Source organism: Oryx dammah, unplaced genomic scaffold (assembly GCF_014754425.2).
Source record: "Oryx dammah isolate SB20612 unplaced genomic scaffold, SCBI_Odam_1.1 HiC_scaffold_26, whole genome shotgun sequence".
Lineage (NCBI taxonomy): Eukaryota > Metazoa > Chordata > Mammalia > Artiodactyla > Bovidae > Oryx > Oryx dammah.
The window spans coordinates 55,325,551-55,343,970 of NW_024070210.1; the positions used below are offsets into that span (position 1 = coordinate 55,325,551).

The window sequence follows — 18,420 nt, forward strand, 5'->3', positions numbered from 1 at the left end:
GCTGCTGGATCCAAACTGCTGGCAACCCCAAGCCATACTGACTCCCAGAGAGAAAATTCACTGTTCTGTTTGTTCTGTTTGGTTTTGTTTTTTTACTTTCCCCCTAGATTTATTGAGATTTATATAGTTGACAGATAACACTGTTACTCATACTTCATTATAAATGCAAAAAGTGTCTGTGTCTGTGTATTTTTTCCTTGTGATGAGAACTCTTGGGACTTGAGCATCCTCGCAAAGCAGTGTCAGCTATAGTCATCATTAGTGCATTGCAGCCCTAGGATTTACCTTAGACCTGGAAGTTTGTGCCTTTGACCAATTTCCTTCAGTCTCACCATCACCAAACTCTACCCCACCCCCTTACCATAACTACAAATCTGATGTCTTTTTCTGTGCATTTGATTGAATTTTTTTTTGTTGTTTCGTTTTCATTTTTATTCAGTGTATTTAAACTGAAAACGAAAAGTTTCTTTTCTTTTTCCCAATTCTCCTCCTCCTCACCCCCTGCCACTGGCAATCACCAATCTGCTCTCTCTGTCTTTGGGCTTGGTGTTTGTTTTTGTCTTTGTTTTCAGATTCCGCATAAAAGGGAGGATATGTGGCATTTGTCCTTCTTTGATTTATTTCTCTTCCTATAATGTCTTTGATGTCCATTCATGTTGTTGAAAATGGCAAGATTTCATTCTTATGGCTGAATAATTTTCCATTGCATATATGTACCACATTTCCTTTATCTAATTTCCTTTGAAGGATGCTTAGATTTTTTCTATGTCTTCACTATGACAAATAGTTTTCCAATGAACATGAAGGTGCATATGTCTTTTTGAGTTAGTGTTTTCATTTTCTTCGAATACATAGCCAGAAGTGAAACTGCTGGGTCATATGATAGTTCTATGTTTATATTTTGAGGAATCTCCATAAAATCTTTCATATAGGGCTGCACCAATTTTTATTTCCAGCAAAAGTTGTATAAGGATTCCCTTTCTTCTACATCTTCGCCTACACTTGTTACTTCATTTTGATAATACACTTTCTGACAGATGTGAGGTGATAGATACTTCATTGTGGTTTGGATTTGCATTTCCCTGATAGTTATATGGAGCATCTTTGCATGTGCCTGTTGGCCATCTGTGTATCTTTTTCAGAAAAAATGTCCATTTACTTAGTCTGCCCATTTTTAAAATGATGGTTTTTTGGGGGCGGTTTCTGGCTATTGAGTTGTATAAGTTTGAATTCTATTTATGTTTATCAAATATATGATTTGCAAATATTTTCTCCATTTCAGTAGATTGCCCTTTCATTTTGTGGGTGTTTTCCTTTACTGTGCAGAAGCTTTTTAGTTTTATATATACGTAGATATTCATTTGTATGTACACATATATGTTATCAGTGTGTAAACAAGTTCCACTTGTTTATTTTTGCTTTGTTGCTTGTGCTTTTAGTGTCAGATCCATTGCCAAGACCTCTGTCAATTAAGTGACCAGCTATATTTTCTTCTAGGAGTTTTATGGTTTCAGGTCTTACATTCAAGTCTTACATTTAACCCAATTTGAGTTAATTTTTGTGTATGGTGAATCATAGTGATCCAGTTTGATTTTTTTGCATATGGCTGTTCAGTTTTTTCAACACCATTTAATGAATACACTGTTCTTCCCCCATTATATATTCTTGGCTCCTTTGTCATAAATTAATTGATCAGATATGAATGGGTTCATTTCTGAGCTCTCTAATTCCATCTACACATCTGTTTTTATGCCTTTACCGTACTGTTTTGATTACTGTTGCTTTGTGATTTAGTTTGAAATCAAAAAGCATAATGCCCCCAGTGTTGTTCTTTCTCAAGATTGCTTTAGCTATTTGGATCTTTTATGGTTCCATACAAATTTTAGGACTGTTCATTTTCTTGGAAAAATACCATTTTAATTTTGGCAAGAATTGTGTTGAATTGTATATTGGTTTTTATAGTATGGATATTTTAACAATATTCTTCTAATCCATAAGCACAAAATGTCTTTTCATGTATTTGTACTTTTTTCAATTTCTTTGACTTCTTATAGTTTTCAGTATACAAGTCTTTCTCCTCCTTGGTTAAATTTATTCCTAAGTATTCTATTCTTTTTGATGCAGTTATAAATGGGATTGATTTCCTAATTTCTCTTTCTGATAGTTCATTATTAGTATATAGACACACAATAGGTTTTTGTTTATTGGTTTTGTATCCTGCAAGTTTGCTGAATTCATTTATTAGTCCTAAAAGTTTGGTGTTTTTTTAATGGAGTCATCAGGGTTTTTTATATAGAATATCATGTCATCTGCAAATAGGGACAGTTTTACTCTTGCTTTCCAATTTGAATGCCTTTTATTTTCTTTCTTGTCTTACTGCTCTGGCTAGGACTTCTACTATTGTATTGAAGTAAATTAAACTTCTACTATTGTATTGAATAAAGACAAGGGTGGCCATCCTTGTCTTGTTCCTGATCTTAGAAGAAAAGCATTTAGCTTTTCACCTTTGAATATAATGTTAACTATCAGCTTGTTGTATGTGGCCTTTATTATATTGAGATATGTTCTCTCTATATGCACTTTGTTGAGAGTTTTATCATAAATGGCTGTTGAATTTTGTCAAATGCTTTATCTGCATTTATTGAGGTGACTTACTTAATTTTTTACCCTTTGTTTTGTAAATGTGGTATATCACATTGATATCTGGATGTTGAACCAATCTTGCAACCTGGAATAATTCCCACTTGATCATGGTGTGTGATACTTTTATTGTTTTGTTGAATTTGGTTTCTTGATATTCTGTGGAGGATTTTTGCTCGTGTTCATCAAGGATGTTGGCCTGTAATTGTCTTTTTTGTGGCATCTTTGCCTGGTTTTGGTGTCAGAGTGATGCTGGCCTCGTAAAGTGAGTTTGGAAGAGTTTCCTCCTCTTCTATTTTTCATGTTCTTTGTATTCTTTTTTGTTTTTTAGTTTGAAAACTTTGGGGTTATATTTTCTCCATCTTCCACACCCGCTGACTTTCCCTCTCTGCCCTCAGGTGTCCTTGGTGCTTTCAGCTCTCCAGGCTGGGAACAAGGGAACCCAGGCATGTATCACAGCTGCCACTGCCGTATCCGGGATCATCGCCGACCTGGACACCACCATCATGTTTGCGACTGCAGGGACCCTGAATGCAGAGAACAACGAGACATTTGCAGACCACAGGTATGGGAGTGACAGCCATCCTGGGGGCTCCTGGACAGGGAGAAGTTCAGTGTGGCCTGATGGACTTTGGAGATGCTGCCCAACATCCAGAAATATGGTTATGCATTTTTATTTTGAAAGGATGTTCAAGTGGGGGAAATGGACCATGTAATCCAAATAAGGGCCTTTTCTCAACTACAAACAGAATTGTGTTCCAGCTTTGCCTTTCACAGCCTACATCCAGTCTGTTCCATCTTTTTCTTCTTTTTTATTTCTAAGCTAAAAAGCTATGCCCTTGATTTTTTCACTAACCCTAGTGGGACTGGGAGTGGCCCGGCCAGGCATTTAGCTCCTACCTAAATGGAGAGTGAAGCTCCAAGCCTGCTGTCTCTCCCAAGCTGACTCTTCAGACTCTGCTTCAGAGGCTGGTGCTAGGGTCTCCATTTGCTGCTGGATATATACCCCCATGTCCTTGCCACATGTCCAGCACCTTTCTTCCTCTCTCCATAGCCCCAAGACTGGGCAGGGGAGGTGATTCCCAGTGCCTTGTCACCCCTTCCAAAACTCAGCCCCCTGGGCTCTGACGTCCAGGTCCCCTTGCCCATGTGTCCTCACAGCCCCTTGTCGCTATGAAGTATTTTCAGGGCTACTAGGAACCACAGGGAGGAAGCTACAGGGCTGGGGAAGGGGACCAAACTGATAGCCCTGAATCTGTAATTGAAGTTTTACGATTAATTGACTGGGAATTCTGAGTTGACTTTCCTCTCCTCTATCCTAATTCTCTTACATGGGAGATGAGAGCCTCCTATTACAAGAGGAGAACTGGATCACCTCTCTTCTTTAATAAAAGCCCTTAGGAGGGTTTCTTTTCTTCCTAACTGGGCTTCCCAGGTGGTGCTAGTTGTAAAGAATCCACCTGCCAGTGCAGGAGACACAAGAGATGTGGGTTCAATCCCTGGGTTGGGAAGATCCCCTGGAGTAGGAAATGACAACCCACTCCAGTATTCTTGCCTGAAAAATCCCATGGACAGAGGAACCTGGCGGGCTACAGTCCATGGGGTTGCCGAGTCAGACATGACTGAGCACACACACAGGGTTTCTTTTCTTCCTGACTACCAGTGACCAAGGTCTACCCTTTGTCTGCCCCCTTCCCCTGCCCCCGCCCCCTTCTCAGGGAGAACATTCTGAAGACAGCCAAGGCCTTGGTGGAAGACACAAAATTGCTGGTGTCGGGGGCTGCGTCCACTCCAGACAAGCTGGCCCAGGCAGCTCAGTCCTCTGCAGCCACCATCACCCAGCTCGCTGAGGTGGTCAAGCTGGGGGCCGCCAGCCTGGGCTCTGATGACCCTGAGACCCAGGTAGGCATGTCGTCAGGCCTCATGTTCCCACAGACTCGATGCACAGGTCTTAGAAGAAACTGAAGGCAAAATAGGAACTTGGGGAATAGACAGTGTGTGTGTGGGTGCGTCTGTGGTTTAGGGAGTGGTAGGAAGCAGTTACCCAGGCAGGAGAGTGGCGTGGACTGTAGGGCAGCTGTGGATGGATACAAGCGCACAGATTTGAGAGGAGTCTGTAAGGAGGTCTCTGCCGGGCTTGGCAAATGGTTGGTCACGCTGAGCGTCTGGAGATAACAGCAAGGGAGCTGGCCAGGACAACCGTGTGTCCCAGGCTACATCAGTGAATGGACAGTGGCTCCCGGCACCCAGCCGAGGCTCCCCGAAGGGAGGACTGGCCTGGGTGGAGATGCGGATGAATTCAGATTGCAGTGTGTTGAATTAGAAGTTCCAGAGAGACACTCAGGTGGAACAAGTGAGTAGGCTTGAGCTGGCTCCGGTTGGAGGGTGTGGATGCAGGGATTGTTCGCCAGTAAACAGTGACCACAGCCACAGAGGAGAATGAGGAGACGGGGTCAGGGCAAAGCTGAGGAATCCATCATCTGGACCATCTTCAGGAAAAACAAGATGCGCAAGGAGACTGAGAAGTGGCAGCAGCGGGTGGGAAGAAAGCCGGGGGCCTGATGTTAAGAGGAAGCAGTGCTTCAGCCCTCCAGAGATGCTGCCGAGGAAGCAAGAAAGGAGAAGATGTGAGAGCCAGCTCCAGGGCCATGGATGGCAGTGCTCACCCCGTCAGGGCTGTTAGTGAGGAGTGGCCAGATGAGGGTGAAGGTAGGAGGCAGGATGTATAGATGCCCCATTTGAGAAGTCTGACTCTGAAGGGGAAGAGAGAGAGGAACTAGGGGGCAGAGATGGTCTTCAGGCTCTGTGACTCTCTGCTTTGGATTCAGCCACTTCGCTGATGTTACCTGATGGGTCCTCAGCCCCCAGCCAAGACCATCAACTCCTCAAGGACAGGAACCATGGTTTATTGATCTTTGAAACAAACACACGGCTTCCACACATCGTGGATGCCCAACAGAGTAGTTGAGCTCTTGCTGAACTAACAGCCAACCATGGCCATCATTGATGGATTCTTCCCATTCCTGAGTGCAAAATTTAAACATCCCTCTGTTGTTTCAACCCCCAGCACCATCAAATGGTAAACACTTCAGTTTCTACTGCTTACACTATATTCAATTAACAAGCCTGTTAGGCCCATTTGGACATCACTGGAGACAAAGCGTCCCTCCGTCCTGTGCCAGAGTTGATGACAGCTACTGTGCTGATGAATACAACAAGACCACCAGCTCTGTTCCCCCACGGCTGTGAGCCCTCCCTTCCTGGCATCTTCCAGTGGAGCGGAGCCCCTTGAAGGAAACATTCCATGTGTTGGCTTTTTACTTCTTGTGCTGGCTTTCTCTTTGATAATATCAGGGCCCAGATTGACTGCCCTGTGGAATTTCAAAGCATTCACAGAAGTCTCTGCCTGGGCATTGTTCTTACCCGCATGGAGGAAAGAAAAGCTAGAAAATGCATCAGTACAGTTGGAACCCGAGCCTGGCTCGACCTGGAATGAGTCAGCTGGGAGGATTTAGATCTTCAGATTTAAATCCAAAATGTATCGAATTGCTTAGTCTTCAACTCCCAAATGATTCAGATGTCCCAGAACCCATCTTCTTTTGAGACCACCAGTGCAAAGTGCCCCGTCTAAAAGGTACACCCACTTCTTCCTGGTCACTGTCCAGTGACTGGGAGGGGACAGCCTGTACCAGGTGTCAGCAGCACACCTGCCTGCTCCGCCTCTCCCTGTGGTCCCCACCGCGGCCCCTCCTCAGGAGCCCCATCACAACCCAGCCTGCCCTGTGGTTTTCGAGGCTGGCAGAGGTCCATGCACCTTGTGGGTAAGAAGCCACGAGCTAAAGAGGGTGGGAGGCTGGGAGTCACAGCATGGCTCTGCTTGCAGTGTCTGGGACACTAGTGTTTCTAAGATGTTTTCACATTTGTTATCTGGTTCATCCTGCTGGCAGTGTGGTAGGGGCTGGGGGGGGCGGCTAGCACTGCTCACCCCATTTGCAGATAAAGGAGTCAGGGCCACAGGAGCCCAATACAGTGTGGAAGTGAAGACCGTGTCCTTGGCATCACGCTGATCAGAGTCTGAATCCCAACCCAGCTGATCCCAGGCTCTTCAAGTATGGATACAATTATTGTAGTTCCCACTCGAAAAGGTAGTGATGAGGGTTAAATAAGATCGTGTGCCTTGTACTTGGCACCTGGAACACTGCCCTCTGTGCATGGAAGCTATTTTTGTAAGAATTAGGAATTTTTATTGTAGCTATTGGACCCAGAAGACTTAAATGTAATACCCAGCATCATGGAATTCCTAAGGACGCCTGGTACTTGAGATTCCAAGTCTAACACCCAGAAGTGATCTGTTGTCTGTTCAGTTAGAAGAGTTAAGGCGCTGAGTTCCATCTAGTGTTACTTGGGTTCACACTTGTATATCCACTCATTCCCTGAGGATTTGCTGAGTGCCCACCGCACGCCAGACCTTGTTCTGAGTGCAAAGCACAACAGAAGTCCAGGCCGGCCCTCCTGGAGCTTCCATCCCAGTCGAGGAAGGCAGATGGTATATAATGAAGTAATTCCACATTACTTTACACTATTATACTACAGCTAAGTGTATTAAATAAAGCAGGGCAAGCTGAGGGCATTCCGGTGGAAATGGGCTTGTGGTGCAAGTGGTCAGGTAGGGTTTCTGAGGAATGACATTTGCTTTGAGACCTGAAGGATGAAAAAAGCTGGGGTCCAGGCAGAGAAGGGGATGGAGCAGAGGCCCTGAGGTCAGTGGGGGAGGATTTGCAATGGGGAAAGAGATAGACCTGCATGCTTGTAGCATGGCGAGTGGGTCAGGATCCCACCTGGGGATGCGGGCGGGCTGCTATGGGAGCCCTGCAGGCCAGGCCAGGGGGGCATGCATTTTGTTCTCAGTAGTTTTGGTGACCAGTTCTGGGTACAGGTAAGTGGTGTTGCCTCCCGGGGTGTCTGCCTAGCTGCCTTCATCCTTTCACAGGCAGCTTTTCAGCAGAGCTGTCGGCCAGGATGTGTTTCTGAACTTGCCAAATAGACTGTACCTGGGTTCTGCGTGCTGGCTCAGCATCTGCCTCCCTCAGGGAGCCTCTTCAAGCGTGGATTCTGGATCTCCACCCAGACTCCTACACCGGAGTCTCCAAGGGCCGGTCCTGAGGACCCTCCTGTGCTGCGGGCCGGGGAACTGTGGATGCTGAGCCCTGCCTCCCAGGTGCCCCCCCGCCCTGCTCTTGTGCTGTGTGATCCTGGCGTGGCTGCTCACCCAGGGTGCGTGCTCTCTTTCAGGTAGTATTGATCAATGCCATCAAAGACGTGGCCAAGGCCCTCTCAGATCTCATTGGTGCTACCAAGGGAGCTGCCAGCAAGCCTGCCGACGACCCCTCCATGTACCAGCTCAAGGGGGCTGCCAAGGTAGAGTGGAGCCCCAGCAGGGGCAAGTGTGCCAGGGGTGCCCCAGTGAGAGACTGAGATGACACTGCAGGGTTTGGGAGGGGGCAGTGTGCATCTGAGTTCCTTCCTCACGTAGAGATGTGGGCACTCATGCCACTAGACCTGCACTAAGAGGGATGGGACCTCAGCACACTCTGTTTTCTCTTGGCCTGTCTTCCCATGCAGGTGATGGTGACCAATGTCACCTCCCTCCTCAAGACCGTGAAGGCAGTGGAGGATGAGGCCACTCGGGGCACACGGGCACTAGAGGCCACCATCGAGTACATGAAGCAGGAGCTCACGGTAAGGAGCCACCAGTCACCTCCCTAGGGCCCTGTGTCCAACAGCCGACCCCAGTGCAACTTCTCTGAGATTTTGCTTGGAGTGCCTGAGCTAGGAGGGTCCACTCACCTGCCTGCTGGTAGCCTTGTGCCATGGAGAACCTATGTGATGCTGACCTCAGAGTTGAGCTAGGATCAGTTTGCAATTGTAATTAAATGAATTAATGTATGACTTGGGACCATTCAGGTTTAATTCCACTAAAATTGCAGCATAAAATGAAAGCACTGCAGAAGAGCCTTGGCAAAGGGAAAACTCACTGTGACCCTTTGCATGTGCCTTGAGTTTATGCTTTTTAAAAAAATTTTACTTATTTTATTATTCATTTTTGGTTGCACTAGGTCTTCATTGATGCATTCAGGCTTTCTCTAGTTGCGGGAAACAGGCTGTTTCTTTGTTGCGGTGCACAGGCTTCTCACTGAGGCGGTTTCTCTTGTTGTAAGGCCTGGACTCTAGGGTGCACGGAATTCGGCACTTGCAGCTCACAGGCCCTGGAGCACACAGGTTCAGCAGTTGCGGCACCTGGGCTTGGTTGCTCCACGGCATGTGGAATCTTCCTGGACCAGGGATCAAACCTGTGTCCCTTCCATTGGCAGGCAGATTCTTATTCACTGAGACACCAGGGAAGTCCTCGCCTTGAGGGGCCACACATGGCCTCTCCTGATTCCCATGGCCATCAACAGCAGCTCATCCTGCTGCACACAGATAGATGTGGGAGTCTGAGATCACTGTTAGGAAAACCCAGACGCTTTTACCACGGACACTTGCCTTTAACTTCAGGCTGCCTTCCACATGAGGTGTCTGATCTCAGAGACTCCGACCCTGTGTTCACTCTTGCCCGGTTCCACTGTCTTAGAACGAGGGTATCCTGGGGTTACTGTGATTGTCTCCTGTTCTTTTGACTCCATGGTGGTTGTGGATTGCCTCATCCTAATCCCTCGAAACAAATATGATGAAAATGAGTAGCTTCAAATTGAGATTCCTCTTTTTTAAATTTATTATTACAAATGCTATTTATTTTCATTATTTTATATGTACCTTTATTCTTAATAGGCCAAATGACTATACACAGACAGCTTTAGGACATTTTTCAAAGAATCGCAGATAAATAAAATTTAAATGTAGAGGCAACATGGGCCATCATGTGAGGTTCCTTTTTAATAGCAGGTCTGCTCACAGATTCAGCTTCTCTTTTGGAAGGAGGAGTGTTCAGAGAGTCACCTGCAAAGGCCACAAGCGCCTGAGGGTCAGTGGTGTGTGCATGCTAAGTTGCTTCAGTCATGTCAACTCTTGCAACCCTACAGACTATAACCCTCAAGGCTCCTCTGTCCGTGGGATTCTTCAGGCAAGAATACTGAAGTGGGTTGCCATTTCCTTCTCCAGGGGATCTTCATGACCCTGGGATCGAACTGACATCTCTTATGCCTCCTGCATTGGCAGGCGAGTTCTTTAACACTAGTGCCATCTGGAAAGCAGTAGAGATGAGCAATTCTGTTGGGTTTTAGTGGTGAAGACTTGGGTTCTTGTGTCCTGTTTTTAATGACTCCAACCTTGGTTGCCATTGTGCTTAGTTCTCACACAAAGAAGAAACGAAAAACTACAGGCAGTATCCTTAAGACCGCTGCCTGGCTCTTGCCTGCCTACATGGGCTGGGAGTTTCTCTTCTTTTTTTAATTTTACTTTTTGGCCAGACCATAGCACATGGCATGTGGGATCTTAGTTCCCTGACTAGGCATGGAACTCGCACCCCCTGCATTGGAAGCTCAGTTTCTTAACTTGATCACCAGGGAAGTCCCTGGGCTGGGGTTTCTTATCAAGAGTCTAGAGACACATTCTGACAGGTGTGGGTGGTCCAAACAGTGGCAATGGAAGAGATTTGTAATTCCTGGGATATTACACATGGTCAGCCTAGAATTGACCTAGATCCAAAAAAAAAGAAAAGAATTTACCCAGACAATGCATGTCAGTGAACATAAGAGGTTCCCAAAGGAGCATGAGCCCCAAGGCCCATGTTAGCATGGAGGGCTCTGTCCATGCTCATCACACTGCAGCCTTAAGGGCTGGTCCTGGGCAGTCAGATTGTTGCTGTTCATTTTTAGGGGGTTAGTGATGTTCGACCCTGATTGGCACATGACAGGGATGTCAGCTGGGTCCTCCCTTCTGAATCGTGGCTCAAACATGGCTGCCTAGGGCTGAAGACTCTGGGAGATAGAGAAGGACAGGGAAGGCTGGTGTGCTGCAGCCCATGGGGTTGCAAAGACACAACTTAGCAACTGAACAACAAGGACTGAAGACAGGGAGGCCCCACCTGGTTCAGGAGTCCTTGTATGCAGGGACCCATCTCTCACGGTAGAACCATGGCAGATGGGCTGCAAGCAGAAATGGGTGGCTTGACTGGCAGGTGGAATTTTAAAGTGAGATACTCACTTACCATGGCTAATGTATTTCAGCTTCTCTAAAGGTATGTGAGTGTTGTTAAATAATTCACAATGTCACTGTGGCAGGCTCGACATGAACACCTCCACACAATTAGGCAGTGTGTAAGACAGTTGGAATGCTTCACTTTTCCCCAGCCTCACACTGTCTTTAAGAGAGAGAGCTGAGTCCGGAGTGATTCATCCAGGTCAGTCTTGCTCTGGAACCAGCATCAGGGCTGAGGAGCTTCTGGGAACCACTGAGGTATCAGCAGGAATGGGCCAATCTGGGAAGCTGCACAGTCCACCCCCCCCACCCAGGGGTGGAATTAATGCACATGGAGTGTCAGTTTCTGCAGGCAAGCGTGTTAACAGTGTAGATCATTCTCCGCCCCACGTTCTCCCCCCAGGAATGCTGCAGACAGGTGTGTGGGGCTTATCCACGCTGGAATTTTGAAAGCAAGAATGATATTACTGTACTCCAGTTACATTTTTTATTTCCTGCCATTTGACCAGTTTCCTCCCATAGTAGGGGAGGCATATGTTATTTCCCTCCTTCCCTTTTTGACTTTTTTCAGCTCTTCCATTTCTAACTTCCAGGTATTCCAGTCAAAAGAGGTACCTGAAAAGACATCATCACCTGAAGAATCCATCAGGATGACCAAAGGCATCACCATGGCAACGGCCAAAGCTGTGGCTGCTGGGAACTCTTGTCGACAGGAGGATGTGATAGCCACTGCCAATCTGAGCCGGAAGGCTGTGTCGGATATGTTGACAGCCTGCAAGGTAAAGGCCTTGGCGTTGATTGGGGTGGGTAGGGTTGTGCTCTGTCGTGGCTGAGCTGTTGCAGTCAGTCTGGAGAAGGAGAGGGACTGGCCATGTGTAGGAGTGAGCAGCTCAGTACCCTGGCCTGTGTGATAGAGTGCACACTGATGGCAGGTGTGCCCATCAGCCATGAGAGGTGATACTCTGGAGGTAGTTTCGTATCTAAGAGGGTGTGGACTTGGCCTGCTGACTTACCCTCCCACTTCATCTCTCAGTCCTTCCTAAATAGATGGGGGACACCTTCTTATAGGGGCTGTAGTAGGGGCTGCTCTTGCGCTAGTGGAGCAGGACTGTGAGGTTTTGTCCCAGGCCCTCCAAAGGAAAGCTACACCCCTCGTCAGCCTGTGCCCTTACCTGCTTCCTCGATCAGCTGTTTTGCGCCAGGAAGGGTATTGCCATGATTGGGTGAGGGAGTGAGTTAGAGGAACCAAACAGCACCAGGCGTCTTGGGGAAGCTCTTCCGACCCTTAGGGAGACAGCAGGGGCAGCTGCCCTGAGCTGGTGCTGCTGGAGAGAGCTGGGGAGAGTGAGCTTTATAACCTTCACTTTACTTTACATCTGTTAAGCCAAGGAGCCATAAGAGGCCCCCCATCTCCCACTGAGCAGCCCCACCCTAGTCCTGCACCCTTCTGGGGATAGCCATGTCCCTGGGACCCTGACTTCTCCCCATGGTGGATCAGTGACACCTCACCCCTACCCCACCCCCTCATCCCCCACCCCCACCACCCTGGTCAGCAGATGGAGATGAACCACAGAAGGGGAAAAGCAGCTGTTGCACCTTGGGGTCCTTGGGAACAGGCCCTTCTCTGTGGTGAAGTGAGTTGTGGGGAGAGCTGGTGCAGGGTCGGACGACGGCTTCTCCTGTTCCTCGGCAGGCATAGGATGGGCTGGTGTCCCTGGGCAGAGGCAGGGCGAGGCAGTCACGCTGAAGGGCTGGGTGTGGGCAACAACACTGCATTTCCTGGTCGCCAGGGTGTGGGGGAGGGCAGGTGGGAGGAGAAGAGGGTGACAAGAGGGTAGGGCCACTGTCACGAGTTCCACATGTGCTGGGCCAGGGGCTTCCTCTCCTCAGGCCCCAAGTATAGTTTTATTACTTTATTTCTTTTTATTTATTTATTTGGTCGTGTGGGATCTTAGTCACGTCACGAGGGATCTTTCCTCGCGACACACAGACTCTAGTTGTAGCACGTGGGCTCCAGAGAGCGTGGGCTCAACACCTGTGGCATCAGGGCGTAATTGCCCCTTGACATCTTGGCATATGGGATCTTAGTTTCCTGACCCGGGATCAAACCCACATCCCCTACATTGCAAGGCAGATTCTTAACCACTGGACCACCTGGGAAGTCTCCCAAGTACAGTTTTGATGCACTCAGTGGGATCTACCCTGGCAGAAGTGATCATTCTGTTTGGGTTATAACCTCCATCACTGCAGTAGTTGCCAGCCAGATATGGCTAGTGAGCACCACCATGGTTCACGTGCAGAGCACCTCATAGTTTTGGAAGGGCAGGTGTGTATGTCCTGTCATTCGATCCTAGATGGAAAGGGTAAGGGAATTCTTCTAATTAGGAATTCTCCTAATTTGATTGGAGAGATGATGTGGTATGACCAAGGTCACACAATCAGAACCAGAACTGAGATCATACCTTCTGAGCTCCAGGCCAGTCTGTTTCTGCTCCTTGTGGCCTCCCAGTCACAGAGATCAAGGTCACCACGGTTGGTGAACAACGGGAACCTCTGTCTCCATGTTACAGATGTGAAATGGAAGACAGCTCCGATTTTCCTCCTCTGTGTTCCCATCTTCAAGGGAAGAGGTTAAGGATGAAAGTACTAGCCCTGACTCTTCATTGTGATCTCGCCCTGGATCAAGCCATCCAGCCAGAGCTTCACATGCTAATACCAGACTTGATGACAAGGGTCACTGCTGAGCCCAGAGACTCCTCTCAGGACAGGACTTACTGATGCTTACGTTTCCTGTGGTCTCTGGTATCTCCCATCCCTTGCAGAAAGGAAATGAGGCAGCTTTCCAGAAATGGTGTGCAGTAAATATATAGAAAACTAGGCATGGCAGTTGGTGGGCCAAGAAGGAACAGTTGTGTGCCAAGCAGAGGGCTACATGGCCATATTTGAACACTGCCTTTGGGCTGAGCAGGGCAGCCAGGGCAGAAACAGAAGTGTAGTAGGACCCGCAGTGACTCATCTTACCAGACCCGGAGGATTACGTTAATTGCTCCCATGGGGACACAGACTTCCCTACACCCCCAGTTAATTCCAGTGTGTATTTCTTTCTGGGTGTGCTTTCATGTTCATATATCTTTTATCAGACACAACTTCATATCTCCAATTACAATTAATGTTACATGACTGTTTCTTTGTTACTACAAGTCATTATAACTGATTCTTTAATGAGAGTGAAATACATTGTTAATGAATATACTCTTTTCCCTGCTATCAGCTATTTAGATTATCTGCACTTTCCTTAATCATCAACTTCAGTGAACATCTTTGGGCATCTTTGGATTTTTTCCTATGCTTTGGATAATATCCTTAGGCAAAACTCCCAGAAGTAGACTTAGTGGGTCAAATGGTGTGACTTTCTAGTTATTGCTAGGTTGCTTTCCCCGAGGGTTCTGTCAAGTTAGAGGCACCAGCAGTGATGACCAGCACCCACACAGCTCTCAGGGAGGGCCTTGCGCATTACCTACTAGAGGAGCTTCGTAGCCCTTGTCTTCCCCCTTGAACCAGACCTGGGCTCTGTCCTCACACTTGGAGACACGGGGGAGCAAGGCTGATGAAAGTGTGGAAGGAGTTAAAGGCCTGGCCTGTTAGTTCTCAGATGAATAAAACCAGGCTCATAAATGATAGATGCTGGCCACTCAAATTGGGGGCCAGGTGACGAGAAGTCCCAGGTATTCTCCAAATACCCCCCAATCCCTGGGAAGAAGGATTTGACTGGAGGAAGCACGGAGACAGGTCACTCTTCCCCTTCTGCCTTGACCTTTTATCCTAATGTGTGATTTGTGTTTGTCCTGACTTGTGATTTTTTTTTTTTTTGCAGTTTTTTGTATCGTAAGCCCCTTCAGGTTCTTTCCAGAGTGAAGTTATAGCAGGAAAGGCTAAATGAGTAGGATTGCCAGACTGAGCAAAAGAAAAAAAAAAACACACACACACACCAGGGTGCTCCATCCTTAGGCTAAAAGTTGTCATTGTTAATTCAAACATCATTGGATGTTATGTAGTTCATCTGGTGGTCCTGTGAATGGACATGCCATGTGAAATGATATCTCTTGAGTAACTCAAGTCAGCAGGTCACAAGTACAAAAAGAAGGGGGGCCAGATGCTGTGTTAACCATATGTCCTGGTTCGCTTATCTCGACATGTATAATGTGAGTTACTTACGGCACCTTGAGGGTGCTGGGGAGCTCGCTCTCTGAAGGTTCCCAGGAGCCAGTGGGCCCGGTCAGGAGACTGGCTGTGACTGCAGTGTGGTCTGGTCACAGAGTGAGGAATTTCTTCCTTTCAATAAAAGATGTGAGGGTCGGCGTGATGAGAAAGGAAGGAAAAAGGGGCCAGATTCACTTGCTTTTGTCTGGCCCCTCGGCACTGGAAAAAGCAAAACACAAACTTGTCAGGGAGCCTAAAATGGAAACAGGTAGGACATACGGGACCACGTGGCCACCTGGTCAACTTGCCTCCTGGTTCTCCCTGTCTTAAGGTGACATTCCTTTCTTTCTCCAGCAAGCTTCCTTCCACCCTGACGTCAGTGAGGAGGTGCGCACCAGAGCCTTGCGGTATGGGACGGAGTGCACCCTCGGCTACCTGGACCTCCTGGAGCACGTCTTGGTGGTGAGGAGGGGCGTGGGCAGGGCTGTGGGGCTGGGGAGGAGCTAAGCATCCTTCCCTTGGGAAAATCCCACTTAGAGCTTCATGCAAGCTCTACTTGCAAGGCTCGGACTAGGTTGAGCCAAAAAGCGTCTCACAATTCACTGCTCCAACTCACAAAATACAGGTGTAGACTGGAGAGAGGTGCCATTCAAATCCAAAAGAACTGGGGGAGGTCTGGAAGAGAGCTTGTTCAGGAGTCATAAACAACACCCCAGGAGAGACCTGACGGTAGCTCCCCTCCCTCCGTTACTTTTGCTTCTTCACAAACCTAAAAAAAAAAGATCCATCACTTTCAGATATACAACACATGTACCTCAAAGACTGTCAAGCCTTTTGATTCTCTGGGCATTGAAATTTTTCTCTTTTCATGTAACCACATGAGGCTCACAGGGCAAAGGAAGGATTCAAGACTCAAAGATGTTTGGCCTCCTGGTTGAGGTTACCAGCTACTAATGACAGACCTGGGACCATGCCCTAGTTATTATTCTCAGCTGTCCCCATCCTAGCATTTCAGTGCCTTCTCTTTAACTTAAATTTCCCTCTGATGTTAAGCACTTTTGGTTTTCTAAGGGAGCATCACTTACATTCTTCACCCAGGTAACTGTTGTTGTTTAGTCATGTTGTTAAGTTGTGTCCAACTCTTTGGAACTCCATGGACTGTAGCCTACCAGGCTCCTCTGTCCATAGGATTTTCCAGGCAAGAATACTGGAGTGGGTTGCCATTTTCTTCTCCAGATCTTCCTGACCCAGAGATCAAATCCACGTCTTCTGCATGGGCAGGTAGATTCTTCACCACTGAGCCACCAGTAACTGTGGTCAGTACAAAAGTGCATCTTTTGTTAGAGTGACCAGTCTGGGGTTCCTCACACTGGGCTCCCAAAGCCTGAATACTTGTGAGTAGAAGCCAGTATATTGCTTGTGAGCCAGGTGAGAACATCTTGGTCAGTCAGCGTTCACAGGCACAAGCCTCCCTTAGCCAAACCAGCTCTCTGTGTTGGGGCTGAAGTTTTCAGCCCATGAGTACACTTAGCAGGAAATTCAGTGTAAAGAGAATGAAGCCAGTAAGGCTTCCAAAAGGTATCTTTTTCTTGATGAGACCATCTGTTCTGGACACATGGAATCTTGTTATGTCCAAACATTAGAAAGCATAGTGGAAATAGTCTTAGGCTAAGGTTTAGAACCCTCGAATTCAAATTCAGGCTCTGCCAAGAAACTAGCTGCACAACCACCATCTCTCTGGGCTTGAGTTTGCTCAGATGTTAGACAGGCAGCTTATTCAGGATTAAGTGAGACTGTGGGGAGGCCAGGGCACTGGCTGAGCTCACGTCTGCTGCACGCTTTGTTGAAATACTTCTATAAGGTGCCCGACCTGGCTGAGCGGAGGTGCGGGGCTGCAGCAACAGTGCGCCTTGCTTCCTACGTGGGGGCTCTCCCCTGACCCCCTGTTTCTCCTTGTCTCTGCTATGCTTTGATTTCTGTCTCGGTCATTTAAAACTTCCTTGTTGTTCAGTTGCTGTGTCCTACTCTTTGTGACCCCATGGATTGCAACACACCAGGCTCCTCTGTCCTCTACTGTTCCGGAGTTTGCTCAAATTCATGTCCATTGAGTCAGTGATGCCATCCAACCATCTCATCCTCCGCCGCCCCTTCTACTTCTCCCCTCAATCTTTCCCAGCATCGGGGTCTTTTCCAATGAGTCAGCTCCTTGCATCAAGTGGCCATATTATTGAAGCTTCAGCTTCATTATCAGTCCTTCGGATGAATATTCAGAGTTGATGTCCTTTAGGATTGACTGATTTGATCTCCTTGCAGTCTAAGAGATTCTCAAGAGTCTTTTCCAGCACCACAGTTCTGGCATCTTCCTATTACTCAACAGGAGGGATCCTTACTTCACCTGTTTCCTCCAGGTCTGTTTCTTGGTTAATCCATATTTTTTCCCGCTCCTATGTCCGTATCTGTTGCACTGACAACTGACTCAGGGTTAGTAGGTCCAGGCCCCTGCACACCTTTGCTCTTGGTGAACCATTTAATGAGAATGTTACTGTATTGGGGCCCACCTGCAGTGGCATCTCTGCCAAATCCATGAAGCTGCATGGAACGGCTGCAGCAGCCTTCAAGGCAAACAGTGAAGACGTTGAGTTTCCTTCCCCTCTAGTCCAGGGTGAGTTCTGTCTGCATGAGGAAGAACAGGTGCCCGCACTTGTTTTGAGAGGTTTCTCCCAAGGGAGAAGGAAAAGGGAGCCCTCATAGGGTCCCCTCCTTGACCTCAGGCCACCTGTAGCCCCTCTCCCAGTATCTGGGAACCAGGTGTGGCATCCACCAAGGCGCTTCCTGTCTCCTCAGCTCCTCTCCCTGCACACCGTGTGTTAGTGGCAGCAGACAAGGCCTCCTGGGGATGGGCCCAGGAAGAATGGTCGGCCTCTTTGCTCAAGAAGAAGCCCAGGATTCCGGGTCTCAGTGAACATGAGGGAAGACCTAGGAGCCGTTTCCAGGCCACACACTCAGAGACCCCAGCTCTACGGCCACTTAATGACTGTGTCCGACTTCCCAGGTGGCGCTAGTGGTAAAGAACCCACCTGCCAATGCAGGAGACATGAGACGCAGGTTCAGTCCCTGGGTCGGGAAGATCCCCTGGAGGAGGGCATGGCAACCCATGCCAATATTCCTGCCTGGAGAATCCCATCGACAGGGGAGCCTGCAGGGCTACAGTCCATGGAGTCACCAAGAGTCAGACACTACTAAAGCGACTTAGCATGGACACAATGACTGTCAGGCATCAGCCCTAGTGATAATCAGCAGGTTCTTCTGGAACAGGAAGGACACATTCCACAGGGAGACTCCACATCACCTGTGATTTAGGAGGTTTCATGTGAGGCCAGAGGT

At 47.8% G+C, this 18,420-nt stretch overlaps 1 protein-coding gene across 6 annotated transcripts in view; it reads left to right on the top strand.

The window, feature by feature from the left end:
• TLN2 (talin 2) overlaps positions 1–18,420 on the top strand; it is a 496,933-nt gene that overhangs the window by 447,345 nt on the left and 31,168 nt on the right. For all 6 annotated transcript variants that reach the window (XM_040226669.1, XM_040226672.1, XM_040226673.1 and 3 more), the window contains 6 exons: positions 3,039–3,205; positions 4,359–4,542; positions 7,933–8,058; positions 8,263–8,379; positions 11,430–11,615; positions 15,391–15,498. In XM_040226669.1, coding sequence (XP_040082603.1) covers positions 3,039–3,205; positions 4,359–4,542; positions 7,933–8,058; positions 8,263–8,379; positions 11,430–11,615; positions 15,391–15,498 — 888 coding nt within the window. The remainder of the gene's footprint in view (positions 1–3,038; positions 3,206–4,358; positions 4,543–7,932; positions 8,059–8,262; positions 8,380–11,429; positions 11,616–15,390; positions 15,499–18,420) is intronic.